The following is a 23,814-nucleotide window of genomic DNA, read 5'->3' as shown; positions in this document are numbered from 1 at the left end:
TCTCCAGGGGGAATGTCCCTGTAACTACTGATTGCAAGTCGCTCTGGATAAGGGCGTCTGATAAATGCTGTAAATGTAAGTATTTTTGGGTAATGGGAAAATATAGAAAATTTTCTGTAATTAAACCATATGACAAATATTGTTTCACTTAATATTCACCAAATGTTCAGAATTTTAGAATCCCTAAGCTGTGGTGGAAATAAATCAAACGTTTAGATGGAGATTTTCTTAAAAACATGAGTGTGTGCAAAATCTTTTCACTAGCTTTTTTTTAATGAAAGCTGGAGAGAATATAAATGATGATTAAGAAAAGCAATATGTTGCCTTGTCAGCCAGGACAATAATGGGATTTTTTGTTTTAGTTAATTTTTTTATAGATAATACAGATATTTCAACTTCAGGATGCACTTTGTTATTGACTTGGTGCACTTCTGATAATTTGCGCTTTTGAAAGGAGCCTGCAGGTTCTACTCCCATTTGTGTGAATAATTATTACCCAGAAGGAATGGACATTTTTAGACCATGAGAAATCGACAAACCGCCAGGGCTACTTCAAACGGTTGATATTACTCTACAGACTATATCATTTATTTAAAACCTTTGATAATGACAACATGGGGTATTTATAGTGCACATAGTGTTCTGAGCACACGGGGGTTCAGCACTTGTGCTTGTTCTGTTCTCCACTTACCGACAGCGGATAGAGAACAGATCACTGAGTCACTGGCCTGAAATATGCCAGCACCGTATGCATAATACACACACATGCAGTCTTTTTTCTAAACAGACGGTTTTATTTTATCAGTTTATCCATGCAGAATTGAAAACACACAATATCATGTCAAGTGGACTTAAAACAGACTCTGAAGATCATGGCAAAAATTTCAGTCTTTCAGGATTAGGATTGTGTGGCCACTGTTCCCTATAACTTTCTACTGTCTTTGGGAGCAACATTCAGCTGCCAGACACAGTTATGGAGTCTAGTGTGTGTGCGTGTGGCCATTTATGTGTCTGTTTTGTCTGGATTGTATTCCTGCCTTGGTGCAGGCTCAGAACTGAGGGATCAGGGAACAGGGTTCTGGCAGGATCTGGTCTCTGCAGCGGAAAGAACACGCAGCTGTGACCGTGAGGCTATTAAAGGGAGCGTGTGATGTCAGGAGAAAGTGCAGTCAGTGGTGGTGTGTGTCTGAGCGCACACAGCCTCAGCTCAGCTCAGATCTTGATCTCTGTTCGGAAGGTCTGAGCGTGATCCAGTTTGGACGGGAGTCTGCGCGCTGTGATGGTGAGTGCCCCGTCCCTCCCTAATGATGACGTCACAGACGTGGGGTCCATGTCCTCAGGTAGTTGGCACTTGTGGGTGAAGGTGTTCATCACTGTGCCGTCTGTGGCCAGCTGTTAAGGAGAAAGCGGCGGTGAGGATGTGGCTTCGAAAGAAAGGAACTTCAGGGACAAGTTCCATCTTATTTCTGCAGCCTACTTGCCTTCTCCGCTCGAACTTCGATCTGATTGTTGGAGGTGGTGACAATCACATCTTCCGGGGAGAAATCACAGACATCTACTGTGAACTGGTATGTGTCACCCAGGGTCTTAATATTGCCTGGTGATCCCGACCGACCTTGAAAAACATGCAACATTGTCAAGCTTTTTAATATATTTAAATAAGCGCAGGATCTATTTTTTATTAAAATGCAATGTGAATTTCGAAGTCATCCAAAATTCTGTTCAAACTAAAATGAATGCACAGAAAGTATGACATTCACTTGACAGTTTGTACGTTTGTCCATCAGCAGCCCATTCATCTGCTTCCCTGTCTGAGTGTGTCATTGTCACCAAGCAACAGAGCCAGAGGTCTCCTCCCAGACATCACCTCAGTCATTCTCCATCTGTGAAGTCACAGCTCTGGCATAAGCCAGAATATTGTCCCGCACACACGAGCCACTTAAACCCCCCAAAGTCATGCCACAGCTCTGAAAGATCTGCCCTCCCATCGCTTCCTGGCTCTCGATGTCAAAACACCATGAGATAAAACAGAGGACGAGTCCAGAACCCGCTGATATAAACACACTTTCAGACAGAAACGGGGTTGTGCGTATGGATGCCCATGTCCTGCATATCAGCAAAACATAACACAAAAGTCAACATAGAGGGTCCGTCCTCTGTCGAGCTGAAGAGGCTTTTTGCCATTTACATTGTGTGACAGATATTGATGACATCGATCCGCACTGGAGCCCCCTTAAAACACAGAGCTGTCAGTTGCATTGACCCGCCGCTTGGGAAAGAGAGGGATGTTCACTCACTTGAAAAGCCCCGAGCGTCCTCGCGCGGGCGCATGAAGGGGCCAAAATCCTCTGCGAAGATTCCCCGGCTCTTCTCCATGTGGGGGGCTCGAGGAGGAAGAGGAGGAGGGTGAGGCCGAGGTGGACGTCTGCTGGAACCGTCTGCTGGAACCGCCGATGCTCATAGAGGTCTAAAAAAAACCGATGGCAGCTCAGGACCCCCTCTATACCCCCCAGTCACACGGCACTCGAGCCCCCTCTTTGTCCCCAAACTGTCTATGCAGCCCAGTCTCTGTCTGATGCTTAACTGGGAAAATCCATGGCTGGGGCGCTTTTATAAGGCTTGTCTGACCAGTGTGTGTGTGTGTGTGTGTGTGTGTGTGTACGCGCCGTACATTACAGAATGATAACTATGTGCTATATTTATCATCTGAGGGACGAGAGCTTGGTGGCTGGAAAAGTTTAGTGAGCTGAGAGCTCAGAACTGAGAACAGGTCTAACAAAGGGAAGGGAGGGGGGGGGGGTCAACTGATGGCATTCCAGACACTTGCTCCCAGAAATAGCTGAAACAGCCCCCTCCAACACACACACACACTTACACAGTATATCGACGATCTTCTGCCCACATGATACGTTTTCTTGGTTTTCCTTGTAAAATGAGCGTTTCTGTTGAGTCTGATGTTGATGTTCGGCCTGTGGCAGCGGCGCAGATTAAGAGGAGGGAGCAGGCCGCCCTTCTCTTCGTTTGTCAGAGTTTTGTAGACTCCAGTACCGCTCAGGTTCCTGTGCGTGCAGCCCAGTAAAACGAGCAGCAAGAGGGGTAGTGGAAAAAATGGAAGATGGAAGGAATTCGCCGGGTGTGAGTTGTGACGTTGGGAGGGGATTAGGGGACATTTGTTGTGGGAGACAGAAGCACCGTTGCTCTGCACTCAGAGACGTTGGGTCTCCATCTCGGTACTTAGTCGTAAATGGGATTAATATGTCTCTGCTGGTGGTTTTCACCGTCGAACACCCCGTCTACCCTCTACAACCTCACACGAATAACCCAGTACACGGTGACCTTGGTGAAGGAAAGTTTGTTCTTCAGCATTCTTGATTTACCCCTCGTATTTAACCCCACCCCTCTGCCCCAACTCTCCCCAGCCCTATCGGCCTGAATTTTTAAGTCCTTCACTAATCATCTAATTCCAGCCCAGCAACTCATCACACCTCCTGATCCCTGGACGAGGGCTGTACTTTAAAAAGCTTCTATTCTCGAACGGCCAGAGAGAGAGAGAGAGAGAGAGAGAGAGAGAGAATAGAGACAAGGGCCAAACCTGTTTGTATTTTGCTGTTCCCAGCATGCCCTGTGTTTGTGTGGCGATGGCGTGGTTTATTAAAAAAGAACATCCGATACTCACGCTCTTAGCACTCCCGGTTTCTGCGTGACATTGAGTCGCCTTTCGGAGGATCACTAACAGCAGTTGCTATTGAAGGTATGGTGCGGTTAGGACACGACCGGGCACAGCTAGTTAAAATTCAGAGAGGAAGTTGAAAAAAATGAAGGGGTGGGGGTTGACTGGGCTGAAGCACATGACTACAGACAAATATGTAACCTTAGACAAACACACATTCACACATCAGTGAACAGCGAAAAGCACAAGGGCGTACAGAAAAACATGGTTTACAGGGTATAATGTCTTCTATATACTACGTTTGTGGAGGTGTGTGTGTGTGAATCTTCTTTTTTTCTTCTCTCTTGTTGTTCTTGTTATTAAGAGGTCAGAGGTAAGGTATTCTAGGCAGGTGTACTTTAAGGCATAGTTAGCTCTTCTTGTTTGGGATTAGGGTCAGGTCTTCGGCCATTACACTCTTGATATGTTTATGGATTTTTAGTTGAGGTTAAGGTTAGGGTTATGGTGAAAAGAGCTCACATAGCTTCTAGGTTACTAAGTTTAAGGATGGGAGACGCAAATTCCGACTATCTTTAGCTTTTGGAGCTTTACATCTGTTCTGAACACTAAGCAGAGCAAAAAAATGTGTATTTATATTTGTTTGTGTATAGCAGGAACACACCAGACCATGGAGCTACCACCAATGAACCCACACAATGTGAAGTGTGAAATGAAATGACAACAGAATGCTATTGTTTTTCCTCTAGTTTTGAAAAAGAACTTTTCAATTTTGGACCTAAATTGCTTTTTCTGTCCATCACACTGCTCCATCTGAAAACCCCACGTCCTGCCAATGCACAACAGATTAGTGTTAAATATGAAAAAGGAGAGAAAGAATGAAGGGTGGCAGAGGGCAGCACCTCATCAGCCTTGGGCTTGATGGCAATATGACATTTCCCACCCACTGTCAGCGTCTGGCCGTCGCACTGATTGAGTCCCAGGGAGACGATGAGGACCAAACCAATCAGCAGTGGCTTTAAAAACCAGCGAGAACATGGATGCAGCGCTCACACCGCATTCTGAGCTGCAAATCCATGCAAATGCATTCATGATGTAAAATCTATGTGCCAAAGGGCAATAAGCAACAGCTTTTTAACAAATTTGGTAAAAAAAGAAAACAAAACACAGCCCAGAAAAACAAGTTACTAAATTGTATGTTTGTTCTGATACTTACACTGAACAGCTTCAAAAATCAAGAACTTGAAGAACTTTTTTTGTGTTTAATGTACAGAATCCATTCTTAAGATGCACCTACAATTGGCAAATGTTATCAGCATTATATCTTTTTGTAACAGCAAGTTCCAAAAAACAGCTAAACAGTGTAAAAGCATACAAAATTATTATAGTAAGAATAATAACTGTATATACTGTGCATACAAGTACTGTATATAAAAATATGCAAATGTATATTGAATTTACCATAGAAACCTTGCAATTGTTTATCATTTTGTACGGGTCCCCGTGGCTGTATTTGCTATAAAAAGCTCCACACCATCATGACCTTGTACTGTGATTAATGGGTATGGGACATCACAGCAAAATTACATATAATTTACATTTACTGAATAAATATTAGTATACGCAAAATGAAAGCCCATAAAAGACCTATTCAAAAGTAAATGAACTAAAACTGTATTTTAAAAAGTGTATAATTTTGGTATAAGATGCTTGTGGATTATGACTGCACTGAATCATACTCAGTACTTGTGAGGAGGCATTGGTTATTAGCTGCATGCCGCTCACGGGGCTGTAGCTTTATAATTGGCAACTGGAGAATTAAAGAATTATAAAAAGTATTAAAAAAAGATGAAAGGGCCAAAAGGCTAAACAAACCCTGGGAGGCCTTCAGAGACCCACCAAAACTTTTTCACCTAACGGCTCCATTATCTCCCCCTCATTAATCACAGCTTAACGAAGTGGCAGCAACCAATGCAAGCAACCGTGCATCCAGAGATGTCTATTCTACACGCTGTACAACACTTTCTACTTGCCAGAGTGTTTAGAAGTGAGGATGTTGACCTGATTTCAAGTCTACCTCAGAAGTGGTGTTTCCATGGTGATGGTTGTATGTTGAGGGATGGGCTGCAGGCATTTCTTATGGAGATTAGTGAGAGACCAGTGATGTAATTATAGGGTCTGAATAGCTACAGGAAGCAGGGTTTTCTAAGAAAGAGAAACATCTGAAAGCATAAAGCAGTGATTTGTGTGTTTGTGCCTGTGCTCATGCCCTCCATTTTAGTGGTCTGTGTGTGTGTTTTAGGAACTTATTTGAGGTTCAAAGGTGAAATATGATAATAATGTAATTACATTTTCAAAGGCCACTGAATCTGCACACAGGACGTCAGTTTTATTCATGTTAAAAGTGACTTCTGATGTCTGTGGTTCCATCAGAAGTTGAAGCGTTTCAAGTCCACAGCTCACCTTAATGAAGGTCAGAGCCGATGTTTTCATCAGTTCCCACCAGAACACCTGAACCTAACAGGGACTATTAGAGAAGCGTGTCATCGCTGTGGCTCAGCAGAACTCTGCAGCTAACTAGCTGGCACTAAATCAAGCCAAAAAACAGTAGAAAGAGAAAGAGAACCTTGAGTACATGAGTACCGCTGAGTACATGCCCACGGCAAAGACATCAGGAGGACGCTGCTCCCATTAGCGAGCCGAGCGTTAAATTGCCTTTTATTTTTTAACCAGATCTTTACTGGTATGCCTGGTCCTGGGGAACTGATACTTGTGCATCAGTCATACACAAGGCAACTGAGCAGGTAAGCTTTCATATTTGTCATAAAAAGGCCTGTTTTATATTCACTGGCATTTTGTTTGAAAAAAAAAAAACTCCATGAAAGCCTGGACAGCGTTCTGTGTTAAGCTCAGAAGTACAATAGGAGCTGCATGACTGAAAACATGAGACCTGAAGAAACTCTGATTTGTGAGCAAGACAAGAAGACTCTTATCATTGCCCCGGAGATCCCCAAGAAACCATGGAAACGCTCTCGGTCAAAGATGAAAGGTCAGCCTTGAAATGCAACAATGCATTGTGCATATGCCTGTGTGTGCACATAAATATATTGTATATTATATATGTACAGTGGGACAAAAAAGTATTGTGCAAGTTTTTCCACTTAAAAAGCCTGAAGAGGTCTGTTTCATCATAGGTACACTTCACTGTGAAAGACAGAATGTAAATCACTTTGTATGATTTTTAAGGAATTTGTTTGTATATGATGCAGAAAATAAGTATTTAGCAATTATAAGCAAGCATTTTGGCCCTCACAGACCTGTTACTACTTCACTCCTTACCTCTATTAATTGCACCTGTTTAAACTGGTCTGTGTATAAAAGACACATGTCCACACCTCCAAACAGTCAGACTCCAACCTCCACCATGGCCAAGACCAGATGGTCAATAACCTGAAGGGAGCTGGGACCACAGTAACAAAGGTTATTATTAGTAACACAGTACGTCATGTTAAATCCTGCAGCACGTTAAAGGCCCCCCCTGCTGAAGCCAGCACATATCCCGGCCCATCTAAAGTTTGACAGAGATCATCTGGATGATCCAGAGGAGGACTGGGAGAATGTCAAGTGGTCAGATGAAACCAAAATAGAACCCGTGTTTGGATGGGGAAGTATAAAGGAAACGTTTGACCTCTGTCATTGCCGACCAAGGTTACATTACAAAGTATTGAGGTGAACTTTTGCTATTGACCAAAATGCTTATTTTCTGCAGCATTATACAAATAAATTCTTTAAAAATCATACAATGTGATTTCCTGGATTTTTTTACATTCTCTCTCTCACTCTTGAAGTGTATCTATGATGAAAATTGCAGACTTCTCTCATCTTTTCAAGTTGGACAACTTGCACTATCGGTGGCTGCCAAACTGGTTTGCCCCAGTGTATGTGGGTATTTGTATTAGGACTGTGATTAATTTAATTGCATTTAATTACAATTTATATTTTTGATGAATGTGTGATTAATTAGTTAATTGTTTTAATGCTCTTCACTTAATTATTGATCATATCTAAATAAAACATCCATCTAAAATGATTGTCACCCAGCATTTTTGTCTGCTGAAACAACAATATTAATAATTAAATAATGCTAAATAATGCTGCAAGTTTACACCCATTATTAAAAAACATCAAACAAACAATAATTATTTAAGAATGGTTCAGTAATGAAAATAAGCTTTGGATCTCAGATGGTGGAATACATGTGCATGCATATGAAGTTTATGCGTGTGTGTTTGTGTGGGTGTGTGTTCGTTTAGAGTGTATGGTGTTCATGCAGAGGGCTGTAAGCTCAGTGCTGGGTCTGCATTGGATCTGTTACGTCACTCTGGGAGTACTCATGGCTCTGGTGAGCTTCTTCATGGATCTCGCCGTGTCTAAACTCACACGTGGTAAGATGCCCAACAACATCATGGAGCACAGCACACACAGGTTTGTGGTCCCCATAACCCAAAAGTCAAGACACGCCTTATTTTCAGCTCATACCTGGCTGTACGAGGGTCTCCATGGCCATGTTCTGCTGCAGTATCTGTGCTGGACCCTGTATCCTTCCTTCCTCTGTGCTGTGGCTTGTGGATTCTCATTCAACATCTGCCCAAGCTCTGCAGGTGCTTTGACCTTTGACCTTCCTCCTATTTCAGCAATTTCAGGGAATACAAATATTTTTATTTTGTCAAGCTGACTTCAGGAGTAATGTGGATTGCATACAATGACGATGACTATAATAAATCAGCAATCCTCAATATTTTGCATTCCCAATGATAGAATCATAATTTAAAGAAATTAAACTGAAGAAGAAATTTCCACCAAACTCATATAGATTTTAATAAGAAAGTGAATGTTTTATTTGAATATAAACTATTCTGACACGTTTTGGTCTTTCCTGTCTCATGGATCTTGTCCCTGTCCCTTCTGCCACTTATGTTCTGTTCTGTCTGCCTGCTTGTTGTCCTCATGCCCTTGTATCACTTGAAGGGTCTGGTATTCCAGAGGTTAGGTGTATCTTGTCTGGCGCAGAGCTGCCTGATTACTTGACTGTTTCCAACCTTTTTGCCAAGGTGGTGGGTCTGACATGTGTCCTGGCCTCGGGAACCACTGTGTTCCTAGGAAAAGTGGTAAGCTACAGGTGGAATGCTCACCTGAACTGCAGATATTTTGTCTTTGCTGATTAACTTTGATGGATTATTCTGATTTGTGTTCTTTGTATTGTCCAAGGGTCCATTTGTCCACTTATCCACTATGATGGGAGCATATTTACAGAGGATCCCTGTCATAAATGCAAATAAGGTGAGTTCAGGGCTGAGTTAACCTCTTAAAACTCCGGAAACCAGCATCATAAACATCTATTTATTTTTCAGTAATATTTAGTAACTGTAGTTAATAACTGCCTGAAAAAAGCATGGAATGGATGTCCTAAATCACTGACATAAAATCTCTTCAGGCAAAATCTCCAGTGGGGATGCTGGTGGTGGCTGCAGCAGTGGGAGTGGCTAGCTGTTTCTCTGCTCCCGTCAGTGGTAAGTGGGGTAAAGGCTGGGGTGGTAAAGGAAATGTATAATAACTGTATAACGTCCATTGTGTCCATGGTGGTAGTTACCTTGTGGGTGACACAATTGCCTATAAACCATAAGACCACAAACGTCACAGGTTCATATCCACTTACTACCACTGAGTCACTGAACAAGACAATTGACTCTGGTTTGCTTGAGAGAAATGATTGCCTTTATTGTAAATGTCAAGAATTCTAAGGCTCATCCTTCTGTTGTGTCCTCAGCTAGTTGCAATTTGTAGTTTGCTTTTAATCGTTATTCATGCAATGCATGGTAGTAGTACTTCACCATATGCAATGGGAAACATATGCTGCAAACTTGCTTAGCTGAATTCTCACTGGGAAAATGGAGGTATATTTGATACCAGATTTTCACAGCACCATCAATGTCTTCTGCATTTACATAAACAAACATATCAAATAAGAAATGACTGCTTGCTTCTTATATGTATCTTGGAACTTATTATCCACACCATTTTTGGTGGTGTGTAAGTATTTGTGCTGATAGATTATTTGTGCTTCAATTCAAGCAATTTGGTGGTCTCACGAGTGAATAAGATATTCAAAACCATGTTCTACGTCTTATATAAGACCTCTGAAATATCCTTCATTGATTAATATATAAACCCCTTCATTTATCATGTTTTATAATTTATTTATAATGTAAGTAGATCTATAACTGAACAAATTAGTGGTAGTAGCCTAGTGGGTAACACACTCGCCTTTGAACCAGAAGACCCAGGTTCAAATCCCGCTTACTACCATTGTGTCCCTGAGCAAGACACTTAACCCTGAGTGTCTCCAGAGGGAACTGTCCCTGTAACTACTGATTGTAAGTTGCTCTGGATAAGGGCGTCTGATAAATGCTGTAAATATAAATGAAAAATTAACATTCTCATGGTAATCGCTAGAATGAAATTATAATATAAACATATGTAAGAGCAAGTAAAGGCAGCATACATTTACTGAACTAGAATTGCACTTAACTGACACTGACAAATAGAATCAATTACTTTTTACAGTGCAACTTTATTCTTCTCCATCCATCTCATCTCCTTTTTTCTTTTTCTTTTTAATTCCTCTCTTTATTTTCTCTGCAGTAGCATTCAGACAGTAATGATGCATGTTTGTTCTCAGAACTCTATGTGTGAAGCACATTGATCCATAACACAGTGTACTGCCCTGCCTCAGGTGATGGATAATACATGACAGAGTGCTATAATAGATAGTGCTAGCTATTATTATTTTGTCATCTTTGAATGTTTTACATTTGCATCCCCCAAAGCGAGAAACTTGTTATTATTCTATTTTTACATCAGTTCCACCATTATTCATTCACCTTAGGTTAGAATTAGATTATGGCTGTCAGTTAAAAAATTGTTAAAAGCTAATTAAATGTTCAATTCATTTTAACATGGTCACATGGTACAGTGTGTACCAGGGTCATCTGTTCACACCTGAAAAAAGACATGTCCAGGTCCAGCATGTGCATGTCCATCTTTATGTAACGATTGTGTCTGGCTTGCATTTTTCATCTTTGTATTGGGTCAGACCCCACACAGGAACTAAGCAAACACATACCCATCAGAAGTGGTAGTAGCCCAGTGGGTTAGAAACTCACCTACAAACCAGCAGACACGGGTTCAAAACCTACTTGTGTCCCTGAGCAGGACACTTCTCACACTGTCCCTCTAAGTACTGGTTGTAAATCACCCTGAATAAGGGCATCAGCTAAATGGCAAAATAGTACTACTACAAAACAGAGTGCCAATTACAGTACTTGTTCAGCTTCATATGTTTTTCCCAAAAATCAACGCAGTCAGTTGAATGAAGTCTTTATTTCATTCATTTGGGTGGGTCCCCAGTGTCACTGGTGGAATTAACTACATGTGTGGTAATATGTTTAAATATTTTCCCTCCCCGTCTCTCTTTCCCTTCCCCTCCCCACAATGTAGGAGTGCTGTTCAGTGTTGAGGTGATGGGGTCACACTATGCAGTAAGGGATTATCTACCCTGCTTCCTTGCTGCGGCCTGTGGGGCCCTGACCTCTCATCTGCTGACCATCTTCAGCAGGGAGAAAGGTGAGCGTTGGCCATGGCGCCCCCTGATGGATATGTGTCAGAAGTCTCTAATTTAATTTCAAGCCGCTCCAAGACCCCAGCTTACCCTGATGGCCTAATTGGATGCAGAGGTTCAAACCTAATTGTGTTTGGTTGCTTCTGGATTTTGATGATCACCTCATTTGTTATAATTACATTTAAAAGGTAAAGGAAAGGTTGTGCTGAGAAGGTAAGAAGAGATTTATAAAATATCTGTGTGTTTGTGTGTGTGTCTGTGTGTGTCCAGAGACTGTGCAGGCCCTGTTTAAAACCAGTTACTCTGCTGAATTCCCGTTCCAGCCAGCAGAAATTTTGGCTTTTGCTTTGCTGGGGTGAGTTTGTCTGGCATCACGCACACACTCGACTCTCATCACTGTCTGTCACTCACTCTTCCATTCACTCTCTGTGTACATCAGCCCTTTCCTTTCTGTCATGTTGTTGCAGTTACATCATTCAGAATAATAACATCATTCAGCATAAGAAAACATATTGCTGTTATTCTTAATATTAATATTACTTTTTATAGGGCGTTTTGTTGAATCTGATTCTCTCTCTCCTATCTTCCTGCAGGCTGCTTTGTGGGGCTGTCAGCTGCATCTACCTTTTCTCTCATCAGTGGGCCCTGCGATTTACCAGAACCAACAAGCTCCTCATTCGAATCCTGGCAAATCAGTTGAGTAGCGTGATGAATGTGCTGCTGTGTTTTATTTTTGATTTTTTTTTCTATTTTTGCTGTTTGTATGAATTACACTTGTGGATTTCTCCCTTCAGGAAGGTTCTGTATTCAGGTATTGTGGTGTTCTTCCTGGCGTCGGTCACCTTCCCTCTCTCGGCTGGAAATTTCATGGCTGCCAAGGTGATTATCTTCAAGTGCGATCTCTTTTTAGCGAGCAGGTTTCAAAACATGCCCTTTTCCATCTCCTCCTTCATCTCTCTTCTCTGCAACACAGCTGTCAATGAAGCAGCTCCTCTTCACCTTGCTGGATCAGAAGCAGTGGCAAGCAGTTTCCCAGAACGCATCAGCACCAGAGGACAACCCAGAGGCTCTCTGGCAAATGTGGTGTCCACCTGGGACCAGTGTGTTCCTCACCCTGGGGCTCTTTCTGCTCCTAAAGGTACAGCGGATGGTCTAGTATCTAATCTCCAGAGCTTAATCAGCTGCATTCGGGTTGGGTATTTTTTTCATGTTCTTTTGGAAAATTGGAGTAAATTGTGTCAGCACTGCTTACAAATGATGTCTGGCTGTTTCTTGTTGAGCTGTGGCTGCTGGTTCTCAGCTGCACGCTGCCTGTGCCAGCGGGATACTTCATGCCCGCCTTCATCTACGGTAAGAGAGGTGGCAGAATCGCCACGAGACACTGCACACCATTAGAGACTAATGAATATGCATTTGTTTAATTGGACAGTCATAATTCGTCCAGTTAGCAGGATGCTTGTTTTGCAGGAGCTGCCATTGGCCGTTTTCTTGGAGAACTTCTGGCCTACATCCTTCCCCATGGGATGTCTCGCCACCTGAACCCAGGGGGGTACACTTTAGCAGGTGAACAAACCCTTTTTTTTTTTTTTTGCTGAGAGGTCAGAGGTCATTTGAGTGGGTCAGGGTCATCTGTGTAGGCTACCCATGATGCTGTTTGTGTGCAGGAGCAGCAGCGTTCTCGGGGGCAGTGACTCACACCCTGTCCCCAGCCCTGCTGGCACTGGAGCTGACGGGCCAGCGCACGCACGCTGTGCCCGTCCTGCTCGCCACGCTGATTGCGAACATGCTGACACGCGCCAGGAACCGGCCATCCTTTTATGACAACATTGCCATCGTCAAAAAGTTGCCGCACCCGCCGTCTCTCATCAGGACTTGTCCACGGTGAGACACAGAAATGAATAAGCATGAAGCAGTTAATGTTTACCACCCACTGGAGCATCATCTGACAGCACAGAATATAGAACCAAACACACTCCAGCTGCAATCTCATAATGCTGCTCACCGTCGCCAAGGAGACATGCTGAACAGATCCCTTTGTCTCTGGCAGGCTGTCGACGGTGCTGTTAGGCCAGGTCCTAAGACCCCTGGATGCAGTGGTAGCGAGGGAGGAGGGGCTGATGGGTGTGCAGCAGCTTCTGGAGTCCACCTCTGAGACAGTATTCGCAGTGGTCGACTCACACGGTGAGATAAACTGTGAAATAGCCTGAGTTAGTTGTATGTGTGGAGTTTGAGACTGGAGAGGAGGTGTTGATGGGGCCAAAGGGGACACTGATGGAGACACTGTGTTGTGAAAAGGTGCCGTCCATCAGATGAGAGGTTAAATTGAGGTCTTGTCTTCCTATGGTAGTAGATAGCATTTTCCAAAAAGGGCAGGTCCCAACGTGGAACCGGGAACTCACCCCCTCTTCACCTGATGTGTGATGGATGCTGCCCATCAGTGATATTCATAAAAATAAGATACGGTTATGTGTAAATTTTAATGATTTTTACAGCAAAGCAATTGCCATGATAATGCAACAGGATGGCCTGCTGGTTGTATTTTTTTGAGTAGTTGACCACTTATTATTCTTTCCAAGATTTTGTGGGCTTTTGTGGTATTGTTGTGGGCTTAAATATGCAAATTTTGCTGCAATTTGTCTGTTCACGTTGCTATGTTTTGCCATCGGAGTGAAATTGCAGGAGTGATATTCAATAGCACATTCTAAGACACATAAAAACATACACAGATGTTCATGCAGCCTTGAGGCTACTCCAATAAAAGTTTTTAGATAACATTTTGATAGGTGTGGTGTGGAAGTCATATTTTGAATAGAATGGCAGAAGTGGCAGCAGCCACTGCTAGCTATGATGGGTGAAACACTCGAAAAGATAAATCTGATCTTTCCTTGATAAATCTGAGGAAAGGTTGCATTGATTGTGTTGAATTCACAGGGGATGTTGAATTTGCATCAGTCGCTGTGGTCATTGCAGAATCTGGTTGACGACCCATTGAAGCTGGGGAGTTATTGACTTGTCACTGTACCTGCTGTGTAGGCAATTGTCTCACATCTACACAATTGTGGTGGTGTTTTGGTCAGAAATTGGATTGTCGAGGAATAAGGCAATGGTTGACTGTGTAGAGAAAGTTTGTGAGAATAAAGTATTCATTATAAAGAGGCCAAGATGTTTCAAGTCAAGAATTTTTTAGTTTCCAGTTAGGGTATTTAAGATGCTGCTCAGACAAGTCCTAGAAAAGGTAAAGTTTGGAACATGCTGAAACTGTCTGAGAAAAATGAAGGAAGAAGCCAACCTCCAGGGAGAAATGAGACCCTGCAACACAGCAGAATAAAAACCGATTAATGCTGATGAGGAGTAAAACGAGTGTGACCAACTCAGGTGCCTCTCTCTCTCACTCTCTCTCTCTCTGCCTGGTCCCAGACTCCAGAACGCTGTTGGGCTCTGTCACCAGATCAGACCTGGAGAAATTCCTACAGTATCACAGCAACAGGGTAACAAATGACATTCATGTGAACATGAATGTCAACATGCATGGTTTACATTTACATTTACAGCATTTATCAGACACCCTTATCCAGAGCGACTTACAATCAGTAGTTACAGGGACAGTCCCCCTCTGGAGCAACTACCACCCACACTTGTTTGTTGTGTTATCCTCTTCTATGACACATCATACCTATACCCAAACATCAGTTTCATGTTTTTCTCCAATGTATTTACTGTACTGATAAAATGTAGTTGTATTGTATTATGAAGAGAAGTTGCCTTTGGCGTTAAGGTTTTAGGTGGCTAAATATTTGTTTTTTGCAGAGTACAAACCCCCAGGTGGAGGACGTGGGCATCATCAAAACTGTAAAAATCCATCTGTCTGCTGAGACCCCCTTAAAGCAGGTTGGGAACCACTGATAGGTTATAAATGAAGATGTATTTTGCAGTATTTGTTGGATGGCTGATGATGACTGTCCTGTTCTACAGGCGTACGCCATCATGGGAGTTCTGCGTGAGACACATCTGTTTGTCACAGATAAAGGGAGGCTATCTGGGATCATCACATGGACAGAGGTGAGAAATCACAGCGTCCTCACATTTTTACATATTATTATATATATTACATTGCTCAGTGTTTATGTTATATGAGTAAAGATGGGTGGGTGACAAGTTACAGGAGAACATGAATAAATGAGAGGAGCAATTGATGCACTGCAAAAGAATTGAATGCTATGTGGCATGTATTATGATCAGATCAGACACAGTTGACCTCGATTTTGCATGTAGACAGGAGGAGAAAAATGTCTAAGTGAATTTGAAAGTGGTTTCAGGTTTGGGTCATAAGGGAGGGTCCCAAAGATGCTGGTTGGTGTTTGAATAGAAAAGTCATCTTCTGTGGTTGGAAGAACAAATTAAAAGCATGACTTGCAAAGAAAAGCAGAAGAGCAACTGAGAAGACCAATGCAGAAGGCCAGATCAGATTGCATCAATAAGAACAGTGTATCAGCACCACAACAGAGTATTTATAGCAGCACTGCAGTGCATAAATCTCTCATTACAAAGACAGATGATCATTTGAGTTTTCTGTGGTGCTGGCGTACAAAAGTGTGGAAAGAAATGACTGGTCATGGAGTCCATGGCTCCAGTAAAGTAGCAGAGACTGTAGAATTATATATAATATTGTATTTTAATAATCATGTGGTTGTTGTAGCCTAGTGCTTAACACACTCGCCTATGAATCTGAAAACTACAGATTCTCATTCAATGTGTTTTCTTTATTTTCATGACCATTTACATTGGTAGATTCTCACTGAAGGCATCAAAACTATGAATGAACACATGTGGAGTTATGTACTTAACAAAAAAAGGTGAAATAACTGAAAACATGTTTTATATTCTAGTTTCTTTAAAATAGCCGCCCTTTGCTCTGATTACTGCTTTGCACACTCTTGCCATTCTCTCGATGAGCTTCACGAGGTCGTCACCTGAAATGGTTTTCCAACAGTCTTGAAGGAGTTCTCAGAGGTGTTTAGCACTTGTTGGCCCCTTTGCCTTCACTCTGCGGTCCAGCTCACCCCAAACCATCTCGATTGGGTTCAGGTCCGGTGACTGTGGAGTCCAGGTCTCCACTTTTTGTTAAGTACATAACTCCACATGTGTTCATTCATAGTTTTGATACCTTCAGTGAGAATCTACCAATGTAAATGGTCATGAAAATAAAGAAAACACATTGAATGAGAAGGTGTGTCCAAACTTTTGGCCTGTTCAGTAGATGTACACAGTTTCCGAGGTGTAACACAGCCTTGTATTGGTGTATTTATTTATGAAAGACTTGCCGACAAACTTCAACTTTACCTCTGTTCCCAAGCAACATCATCCAGTCAGCAGTTGGCTGTATGATGTTAAAATCATAAGCAATGTAATAAGGCAGAATTACATTGAAAGAGTTGCATTAGCCAGGTTGCAACTAACCAAGTGCCGAGGCTGAAGAAATTTTTATTTTTCCTGCAGATAAAGAGAATCCTGGAGGATTTCACCAAAGGCCTGTGACTACAGGGCAACAGAGATATCATATTATAATGATGTTACATTTATTTCTGCCCTTCGTGTGTTATAATGATTCTTCGCAATAAAGGGACATTTACGTTTCTATTGGTCTTCACTGTATTTGTTTTTTCTGCATCCATGTGTGCTCTTCCGAAGTGGAGGTAGGAATAAAAGGCAAATGTACTGCCTGTGTTATCAGTGCTAGAACATGTACTTTTGTCACATATAATTTTTTTCTATGATTAATTTAAATGACAAATTGAAACACTTCACTGCACATGTACAATATCAGAAATAGACCCTGTCATTAAAACACTGTAATTTGTAATAAAATTCTCAAAATGCATGAATATAAAGGGTCTTCCTCTTGACAGTGTCCTTGACCTTCTAGCAAATATTCATAACGTATTAAAAGCTGAGATGGGATGTGAGCAGCTTGAACCCCGGGATCAGAAGATCTCATTTAATTCCCTTATCAACCTTCTGGTCTCTTATTCATTTAGTACATGATCATCATCCTATGATCAGACATTAGTATCATTATTATCCTTCCCTCATCTAGCTCTCTTTCTCTCTCGCTCGCAATGAAAGACTTTTCAAGATGAAACTGCAGGTCACGTAAAGAGCACTCACTAGCACTCCTCTCAACGACGTAACCGGCTATTTAAAGAGCAGATATCGCCCCCCTCCTACTCTCTCGCACTCCATCTACACAAATTTCTTTCAGACCTCTCCCTTTTCTCTGAAGTGAAAAACACTAATCATGGCAAGCAGACGCATAATTATTATTCCCAGCGAGCTCCAATTCAGACAAAAAAGGAAGCCTGAGCAGTATATTCAGCGGTATATTCACCCCACACACACACACACACACACACACACACCAAATAATTCATCATAAAAAAGCCAAACTGATATGTGTAGGGTAATGCACAGTGTAAGGAGGATGGGAATAAATAGATGCTGATTCATGTACACACACTTTGCTAAAACTGCTGTCAAACAACAAAACCGATTTTGCTCAGTGCAAAGAACACTAGTGACTCGTTGGAAATCCGTGTTTTACTGAGCTGAAGCAGGATGTCTGCAAGGTGTCTGGCGAGAGCACAAAATGTTTGTCTGTGCAAGCCACACCAACAGCTCCTCGGCTCTGCGGGGGGTGAGTTTTGGTGGGAGTTGTTCAATAATCTGCACACTTCAGTCTTTGTAATCTGTTTGTGAAAAACAGGTTTGCAAGACAGGAGAAGAAACCCAGCAAACGGGCAACAAAAAGCAGCATAAAGCAATGATGCATTAAGCTCCTGGTATACACGTCACAAAAAAAAAAAAAAGTCAAAATATAATTTTTATGTCTGAACCCAGTGAATCGATTTGTCCATTCCAAAGGAACACTGGTCTTCTCCATCTCTCAATATAAAATGCTAATTATAAAAAACTTCATCTTCTGAAAAAGAGATGCTGTCTGCGTATCGAATCGTGTCGTCAGGCTGCGTATTCCTCCTGGCCTCCGGGGGGAGCTGTGACTCCAGCAGGTACAGAGAGCTGGGTGAGCATGAATGAGTTTGGGGTGGAGGACCCTGGGACCCACAGTCGGGGCTGGGCTCCAGATTCTGGACACTGTAGAGGCGCTGAGTGGTCCCGGCGCCCCCGCCGTCCATTAGGAGCTGGGATAGGAAGATGCCCTCGGAGTCTGTAAAAACACCAAGAGATATAACTTAACATCCTGCTGAGATGCTTCACATCTAATTACTCTGAAACAGCATGATTGTCTTGGAGGGATGAAGCTGCTTTCCGCACACCAGTGCCGTTCTGAAAACTAGCGATGATCTTGAGGACTTGGTCGTGCCTCCACCGGTTTAGTCCTTCTCCAAGTGCTGTACTGCAGCATTTGAGGATGTGCTCTAGGGTTCCTCTCTTGGTGGATTAGATTGTCCCCTCATTTCCATATAATCAGCTGATTGTTACTTTCCACTGTGGATTCTTTATTTCTACCAGACAGCCATATCCATCTGTGCAAACTATTTTTTTGTGCAAACTATTTTTGTGAAATGTGTTTTTAGTGTTGTCAACTGTCCAGGGTAGCAAATTATGGCACAAAAGCAAAAACGTGAATTCTAGGCTTTTCCAAAAAGAGAACCGTTTCAAAACATTGCACTTGTTCTGACTGGTTTAGGAAATTTTCATTGTATTTAACAAGCATTGGAAATTCTCTGTTGTTACACATAGTAACATTTCATGCCAAATCTGACCACCAAAAATTAATTAAAAAAGAAAGTAGAAAGAGAAGAAAAATTTAATAAAAATGCAAGATTGAGTTTATCGAAAAGCTCCCAGCATTGGCAGTTCATGTTTTCAAAGCTAGAGCCTTTAGGACTTCATGAAGTTGGAATGTTAGACCAGAGGGATTATTTAAATACACAGTTGCTGTTTTTCGTTTCTTTTTGATCATATTTGTTACCAGAAAAGTTACCGAATCAAATTATTTAAACAAATCCAAATAGGACCATTCTCCTTCATGTTTAGGTGTGAGGTGTACTGTACCTTGCAATTGGGTGCTGCTGCTTATAAGAGGGTCAGGGACGTTGTGCAAGGACCAGGCGTCGATTGTAGCTTCTGCCAGTGCAAACTGCTCTGCCACTCCTGAAGAAGAGTTGCCAGCATGCCCAGCATTTAGCAGACACCATTACCCAGAGCAACTTACAATCAGTAGTTACATGGACAGTCCCCCTGGAGACAGTGTCTTTGTTCGTAAGTGGGGTTTGAACCTGGTACCCACTAGGCTACTACAACTTGGTCTCTGTTTCCTGAGAGGGTGCTGACAAAGTCACATCCCCTGTCTTCAGCCTTACCTGCTGCAAATCGTGCCTCCTTGACCTCATCAGTCAGGTGGGAGTAGAGCTGTTGGTGCTCATGCAAAGCTGCCCCCACCCCACCTGCCTGGTTCCAGCCACACCAGCCCCCGCCGACCGTTGATTCACGGCCCCAGCTCTTCCATTCAATCAGATGTGCCACACGGCCCTGAGCCATTGCTGTGGGCTTAGTGATGTGCTCCTTTATTGTCGCTACCAGACCTGTGGGAGGCAAAGTGGAGAAAGTCAGAGGGGGGTACAAGGTGTTGGGATAAAGGGATGTAGAAAATGTGAAAAATATATATAAATGAGGTCACATGGAAAAAAATCATAATTTTAACAAGGTGAATTTAAATAAGGTGGGGTTTCACATGATTTAAACCACTGAAAGTGACAACCACTTCTCTAGACTCCTCCTTTTCTTAATGTATTCATTGGTTTCCATCTGGCTTTATAATTAAAGTGCTTAGATTAAAAAGGCCTTTACTGGAAATTGTTCAACAACCCATAAAGCATTATTAGGCACAGTAATTAACTTTGAGAAGAGAGACAGAGGCTAGGAAGTGAAATGAAATAAAAGTTTAACAAGTAGCAATAACAAACACAGACAGCACTGTGTGCATTTTTGAATATGTGTAGGATTGTTTATACTGGTATATGCATGTTAAGTTTTATTTCTATTATTCTTTTACATAATACATGTCAAATATATATATGGGACATATTCATATATTCAATTTACTATATCAGAATAGAAAACTGTGTATTTGTATATCTGTGCAGGGTCCTTTAATGAATTTTAAGTTTAGTTGTGTTTATGAACATGGTACCAAGATAATAATGCACATATGAAGGGGCAGTCCTCACAATAGTATAAATGCAAACATGTGTGTGTGACCTTTTATTTATTTTATTAAATTGAAGTGTATCAATAGTTATTTTATGGCCCTAAGAGTCAGAAAACACAAAGATGTTTTACGAGAATTCTTATTGTCACGTCACCAAAGAAGGAGAGCACCCAGCCGCAGGTGCTTAAAAAAATGATTATTCGTTTTATTTAAATTGGACAAACTAACAGAGTGTGGGTGAGGGCCTTCGTGTCATGTCCGAATTTGGTAAAATCTCACAAAACACTGCAGCATTTCATACACACAGCAACAGTGAGTAAAAATACAATGACATCACACAAAACACAACTTCTATTGATAGCATTGCGTAGAAGCAAGCAGCCCATCTGCTTCACGTGATTACTATTGAAAAGAAAATGCACAATAAATCTGCAGTGTCTACTGTCGCATTCATCTTTGTGTCTTACCCAGTATTGAGGACGTGGCCAGCTCCCCGATCCCGTAAGCACTGTTGCTCTTCGCCTCTGATAGGTTCCCATTACATGGCCTGTAGTCGCCCTGAAAACACATCAGACCTTTCATCAACAGCGGTGCACGTCTACTCTGTGTTCAGGGCACTAATGAGCTTTTTGTGCTCAAAATTACGTTCACAATGATTTACAGGTAATCAAGTGAATGAGGCTCATTATCCTGTGGTGGCTGGGCGCTTATACAATAAGAGTCATTGCTGAGATTATCTTTTAGCAAAGTATAAAAAGCCCTTTCAGAAAAATACAGAAGCATAACTGTCATAATAAAATTCCATAAAGATGCATGTGCAGACACATACACACATTTGACGTGAATTATATATAAATATATAATAAGAGAGGACGTGACACTAGCTGATTCCATGTTCTGCATGAAATGGTTCATCAAACTCACCTTGTTAATGGGTTGGGCTTCCACGCAGGGCTCCAGGGACTGAGGCTGGGCATTGTGGAGCTCTGCAGGGAACAGAAACACACACGGTCGTCAGGCACTTTTCCTGTGTGTTTATGAGTGTGTGTCTGTGTGCAGCTGCGAGAGAAGCGAAGAAGATGCTAAGAAGGAAACGGACACATGGTGAGAGATAAAGTTTGCGATTGTGTCTTGTAGGGTGAATGGGAATCGCTTCCCATCCATTGCTCATACGTTCCCATAGCAACAGGCAATCGTCGTGACAACACCTCCCTGGGGATCCCCGTTGTGTGAGAGCGCATGTTCGTCACTCACTGCATCTCATGTTGATGAGACCCCGAAAAAAAAGATAAACCTCCATTCACCTCCTACTACGTGCTCTGCCTTGCTAACGTGAAGCAGCACCCGCTGACCCTCGGGTCATACCGGGTCCTAATTAACCCACCGGGCCGTAAACATGCCCAAAAACACACGTAAACACATACATTACAAAATGTCACTTCAGATTCTAACACGGCTCATCACAGAGCAACAAAGTTGTCGCCCCTGTGATCTGCGGGGCCTTCTGAAATGTCATGTCCTGGTGGAGTCCAGTCACAATCTATTGTCAAAAAACTGGAGTCACTTCTTTCATCACTACACGCAAACACACACACACACACACACACACACACACACAGCCACCTGTTCCACTAAAAAAAAGCCACCACCGATCTAAGTGCAGGTCTTATTAAACTGTATTTTTGACATTAAGAACGATGCACTTTCACACAGGCATCTGTAGACATGTGAGAGAAGACAGACGGGTAGAGAGAGAGAGAGAGAGAGAGTTTGCTGGAAATGTAACGATCACCCCATGTAATCTATTTCAGACCGTGAAGAAAAGAAAAAAAAAAGACACGTATTTTCAAACCTTTCAACACGGGACGAAACTGTGTTCAGTGGACAATGACCTGTAGGTGGAGGGTGAGGTTCTGTAGATGGTAAACATGGTAAACGTCACTCGCTGGCGTGTACACGAGTCTGGCTCTAGCCCCCGGCACAGAACTTTTTCGACACAATGAGAATGTTGGACAGTGGAGACCGTGAGACAGACGGACAGTCAGACACTCAGACAGGCTCAGTGAGCGAGTGACTGTCGGACTGACGGACAGATTGATGGACAGACACCAACAGACACACACAAAGCCACTGACCTTTGTGACCTTTGCAGAGGCACGAGCCCATGGTGCACCACAAATACCTTATCGGTTCACCATACTGCTGAACAAGGGTTGAGAAGAGACAAGGACAGAGAGAGAGAGGGAGAGAGAAGAGAGGGAGGGCGGGAGGGTGACGGGAGGGGAGGAGAGAGGGTCTGGAACAGCAAGTGAATAAAAGATCACAAAAGAGCCTGACAGGAGAGGAAAAAAGCTCTCAAGCCATAGAAAGAGAGTGAAAGAGGGCAGCCACGCTGCAAGCTGAGGGTCGATTCCTCCTCCTCCGCAGTGGCGGCTCAGCTTGCTGGTTCAGGGGCCATGAGCGAGACGGCAGGGAGGAGGAGGAGGAGGAGGAGGGTACAAACCTGATCACACACCACCCATCCCTGCGTGACCCTCCCTCCACTCCACTCCTCTCCTCCTCCTGTCTTCACGCCCTCCTGCTCAGCCTGTCTGCAGTGGTCTCCCACCACTTGCTGGGAGGCTGGGTTAACTTAGGAGAAGTAGATAATTATCATTAATAATAATTAATTAGTAATAGTAATGAGACCAGTGGTAGCAGTTGTTGTGGTTTCAATAGTAGCAGTAACAGCATATATATATATATATGCTGTTACTGCTACTATTAGTTATGCTTATACTCATATATACTAGTTTTATTGTCGTTGTTAGATACATAATAATACCAATCTTTATGTAAAACCACCACACAAATATAGACACAAACATAATTATTTTGTGTCTATGTTAAGTCTACTGCATTTATTTATATATTTGAACTCGGAGGGCCATCATTTTCAGCTCTGTGCTGCCCTCTAGTGTTACTTTGTTTTACCGCCGAAAACAGGTGTTTTCAGGAGGTTTGCAGTGACGAACAAATGTAAAACTAGACAAACTGGTTGTAGCTTCAAAATGAGTTTTTATCAAAACAAAAACACATAGACTTTTCAATTTTTATTCATTTTATTAATTTTTTTAAAGCATACTATGTGCATGCAATCATGTAACAATGGATAGTGTCTTTATTTCTTCATGACAGAGTGCAGCCACTAAATGAACACTCCAGCCTTTATTGACCATATCTGACTTTGCAAACCCAGCA

General features: G+C 42.4%; 3 protein-coding genes across 7 annotated transcripts; 1 reads left to right on the top strand and 2 right to left on the bottom strand.

Annotated features, from left to right (window-relative positions):
* Nucleotides 1–771: 771 nt before the first annotated feature.
* Nucleotides 772–2,595, bottom strand: hspb7 (heat shock protein family, member 7 (cardiovascular)). The gene is given in 4 exon segments (XM_028994060.1): nucleotides 772–1,392; nucleotides 1,482–1,615; nucleotides 2,298–2,394; nucleotides 2,396–2,595. Coding segments are annotated over 4 exon segments (477 nt in total). The 5' UTR covers nucleotides 2,462–2,595; the 3' UTR covers nucleotides 772–1,212.
* Nucleotides 2,596–2,823: 228 nt separating this feature from the next.
* clcnk (chloride channel K) lies at nucleotides 2,824–16,980 on the top strand. Of its 5 annotated transcripts, none has more exons than XM_028994056.1 (21): nucleotides 2,824–3,751; nucleotides 6,401–6,471; nucleotides 6,581–6,716; nucleotides 7,981–8,112; nucleotides 8,200–8,328; nucleotides 8,696–8,835; nucleotides 8,936–9,007; nucleotides 9,162–9,237; nucleotides 11,225–11,350; nucleotides 11,616–11,700; nucleotides 11,939–12,040; nucleotides 12,140–12,224; nucleotides 12,319–12,483; nucleotides 12,626–12,695; nucleotides 12,813–12,908; nucleotides 13,010–13,226; nucleotides 13,393–13,526; nucleotides 14,763–14,833; nucleotides 15,153–15,233; nucleotides 15,318–15,404; nucleotides 16,842–16,980. In XM_028994056.1, the coding sequence occupies exons 3-21, from the start codon at nucleotides 6,599–6,601 to the stop codon at nucleotides 16,878–16,880; spliced, it is 2,025 nt and encodes a 674-aa protein (XP_028849889.1). In that variant the 5' UTR covers nucleotides 2,824–3,751; nucleotides 6,401–6,471; nucleotides 6,581–6,598; the 3' UTR covers nucleotides 16,881–16,980. The 5 variants fall into 5 exon arrangements, with proteins under 5 accessions (XP_028849889.1, XP_028849890.1, XP_028849887.1 ...); XM_028994057.1 differs by having other exon boundaries at nucleotides 6,562–6,716; XM_028994054.1 differs by having other exon boundaries at nucleotides 6,553–6,716.
* Nucleotides 16,566–23,074, bottom strand: fam131c (family with sequence similarity 131 member C). Its single transcript, XM_028994059.1, has 6 exons — nucleotides 22,710–23,074; nucleotides 21,499–21,560; nucleotides 21,042–21,132; nucleotides 19,727–19,948; nucleotides 19,419–19,517; nucleotides 16,566–18,567 (listed from the first exon to the last, which is right to left on the bottom strand). The coding sequence occupies exons 1-6, from the start codon at nucleotides 22,738–22,740 to the stop codon at nucleotides 18,299–18,301; spliced, it is 774 nt and encodes a 257-aa protein (XP_028849892.1). The 5' UTR covers nucleotides 22,741–23,074; the 3' UTR covers nucleotides 16,566–18,298.
* Between the last annotated feature and the right edge of the window lie 740 nt (nucleotides 23,075–23,814).

Source organism: Denticeps clupeoides, chromosome 10, assembly GCF_900700375.1.
Source record: "Denticeps clupeoides chromosome 10, fDenClu1.1, whole genome shotgun sequence".
NCBI classification, from domain to species: Eukaryota; Metazoa; Chordata; class Actinopteri; order Clupeiformes; family Denticipitidae; genus Denticeps; species Denticeps clupeoides.
This window is presented reverse-complemented; position numbering and strand designations above follow the sequence as displayed.

Bases quoted from the DNA above. Each gene is read 5' to 3' on its own strand.
- clcnk (XM_028994056.1), top strand. From the start codon at position 6,599: ATGACTGAAAACATGAGACCTGAAGAAACTCTGATTTGTGAGCAAGAC. The intron at 9,238-11,224 runs GTAAGTGGGGTA...CCCACAATGTAG, and splicing joins TTTCTCTGCTCCCGTCAGTG to GAGTGCTGTTCAGTGTTGAG. The intron at 12,484-12,625 runs GTACAGCGGATG...TTTCTTGTTGAG, and splicing joins GGCTCTTTCTGCTCCTAAAG to CTGTGGCTGCTGGTTCTCAG.
- fam131c (XM_028994059.1), bottom strand. From the start codon at position 22,740: ATGGGCTCGTGCCTCTGCAAAGGTCACAAAG. The intron at 19,949-21,041 runs GTAAGACACAAA...TGCCTCCCACAG, and splicing joins GGCCACGTCCTCAATACTGG to GTCTGGTAGCGACAATAAAG. The intron at 19,518-19,726 runs GTAAGGCTGAAG...ACTCTTCTTCAG, and splicing joins GGAGGCACGATTTGCAGCAG to GAGTGGCAGAGCAGTTTGCA.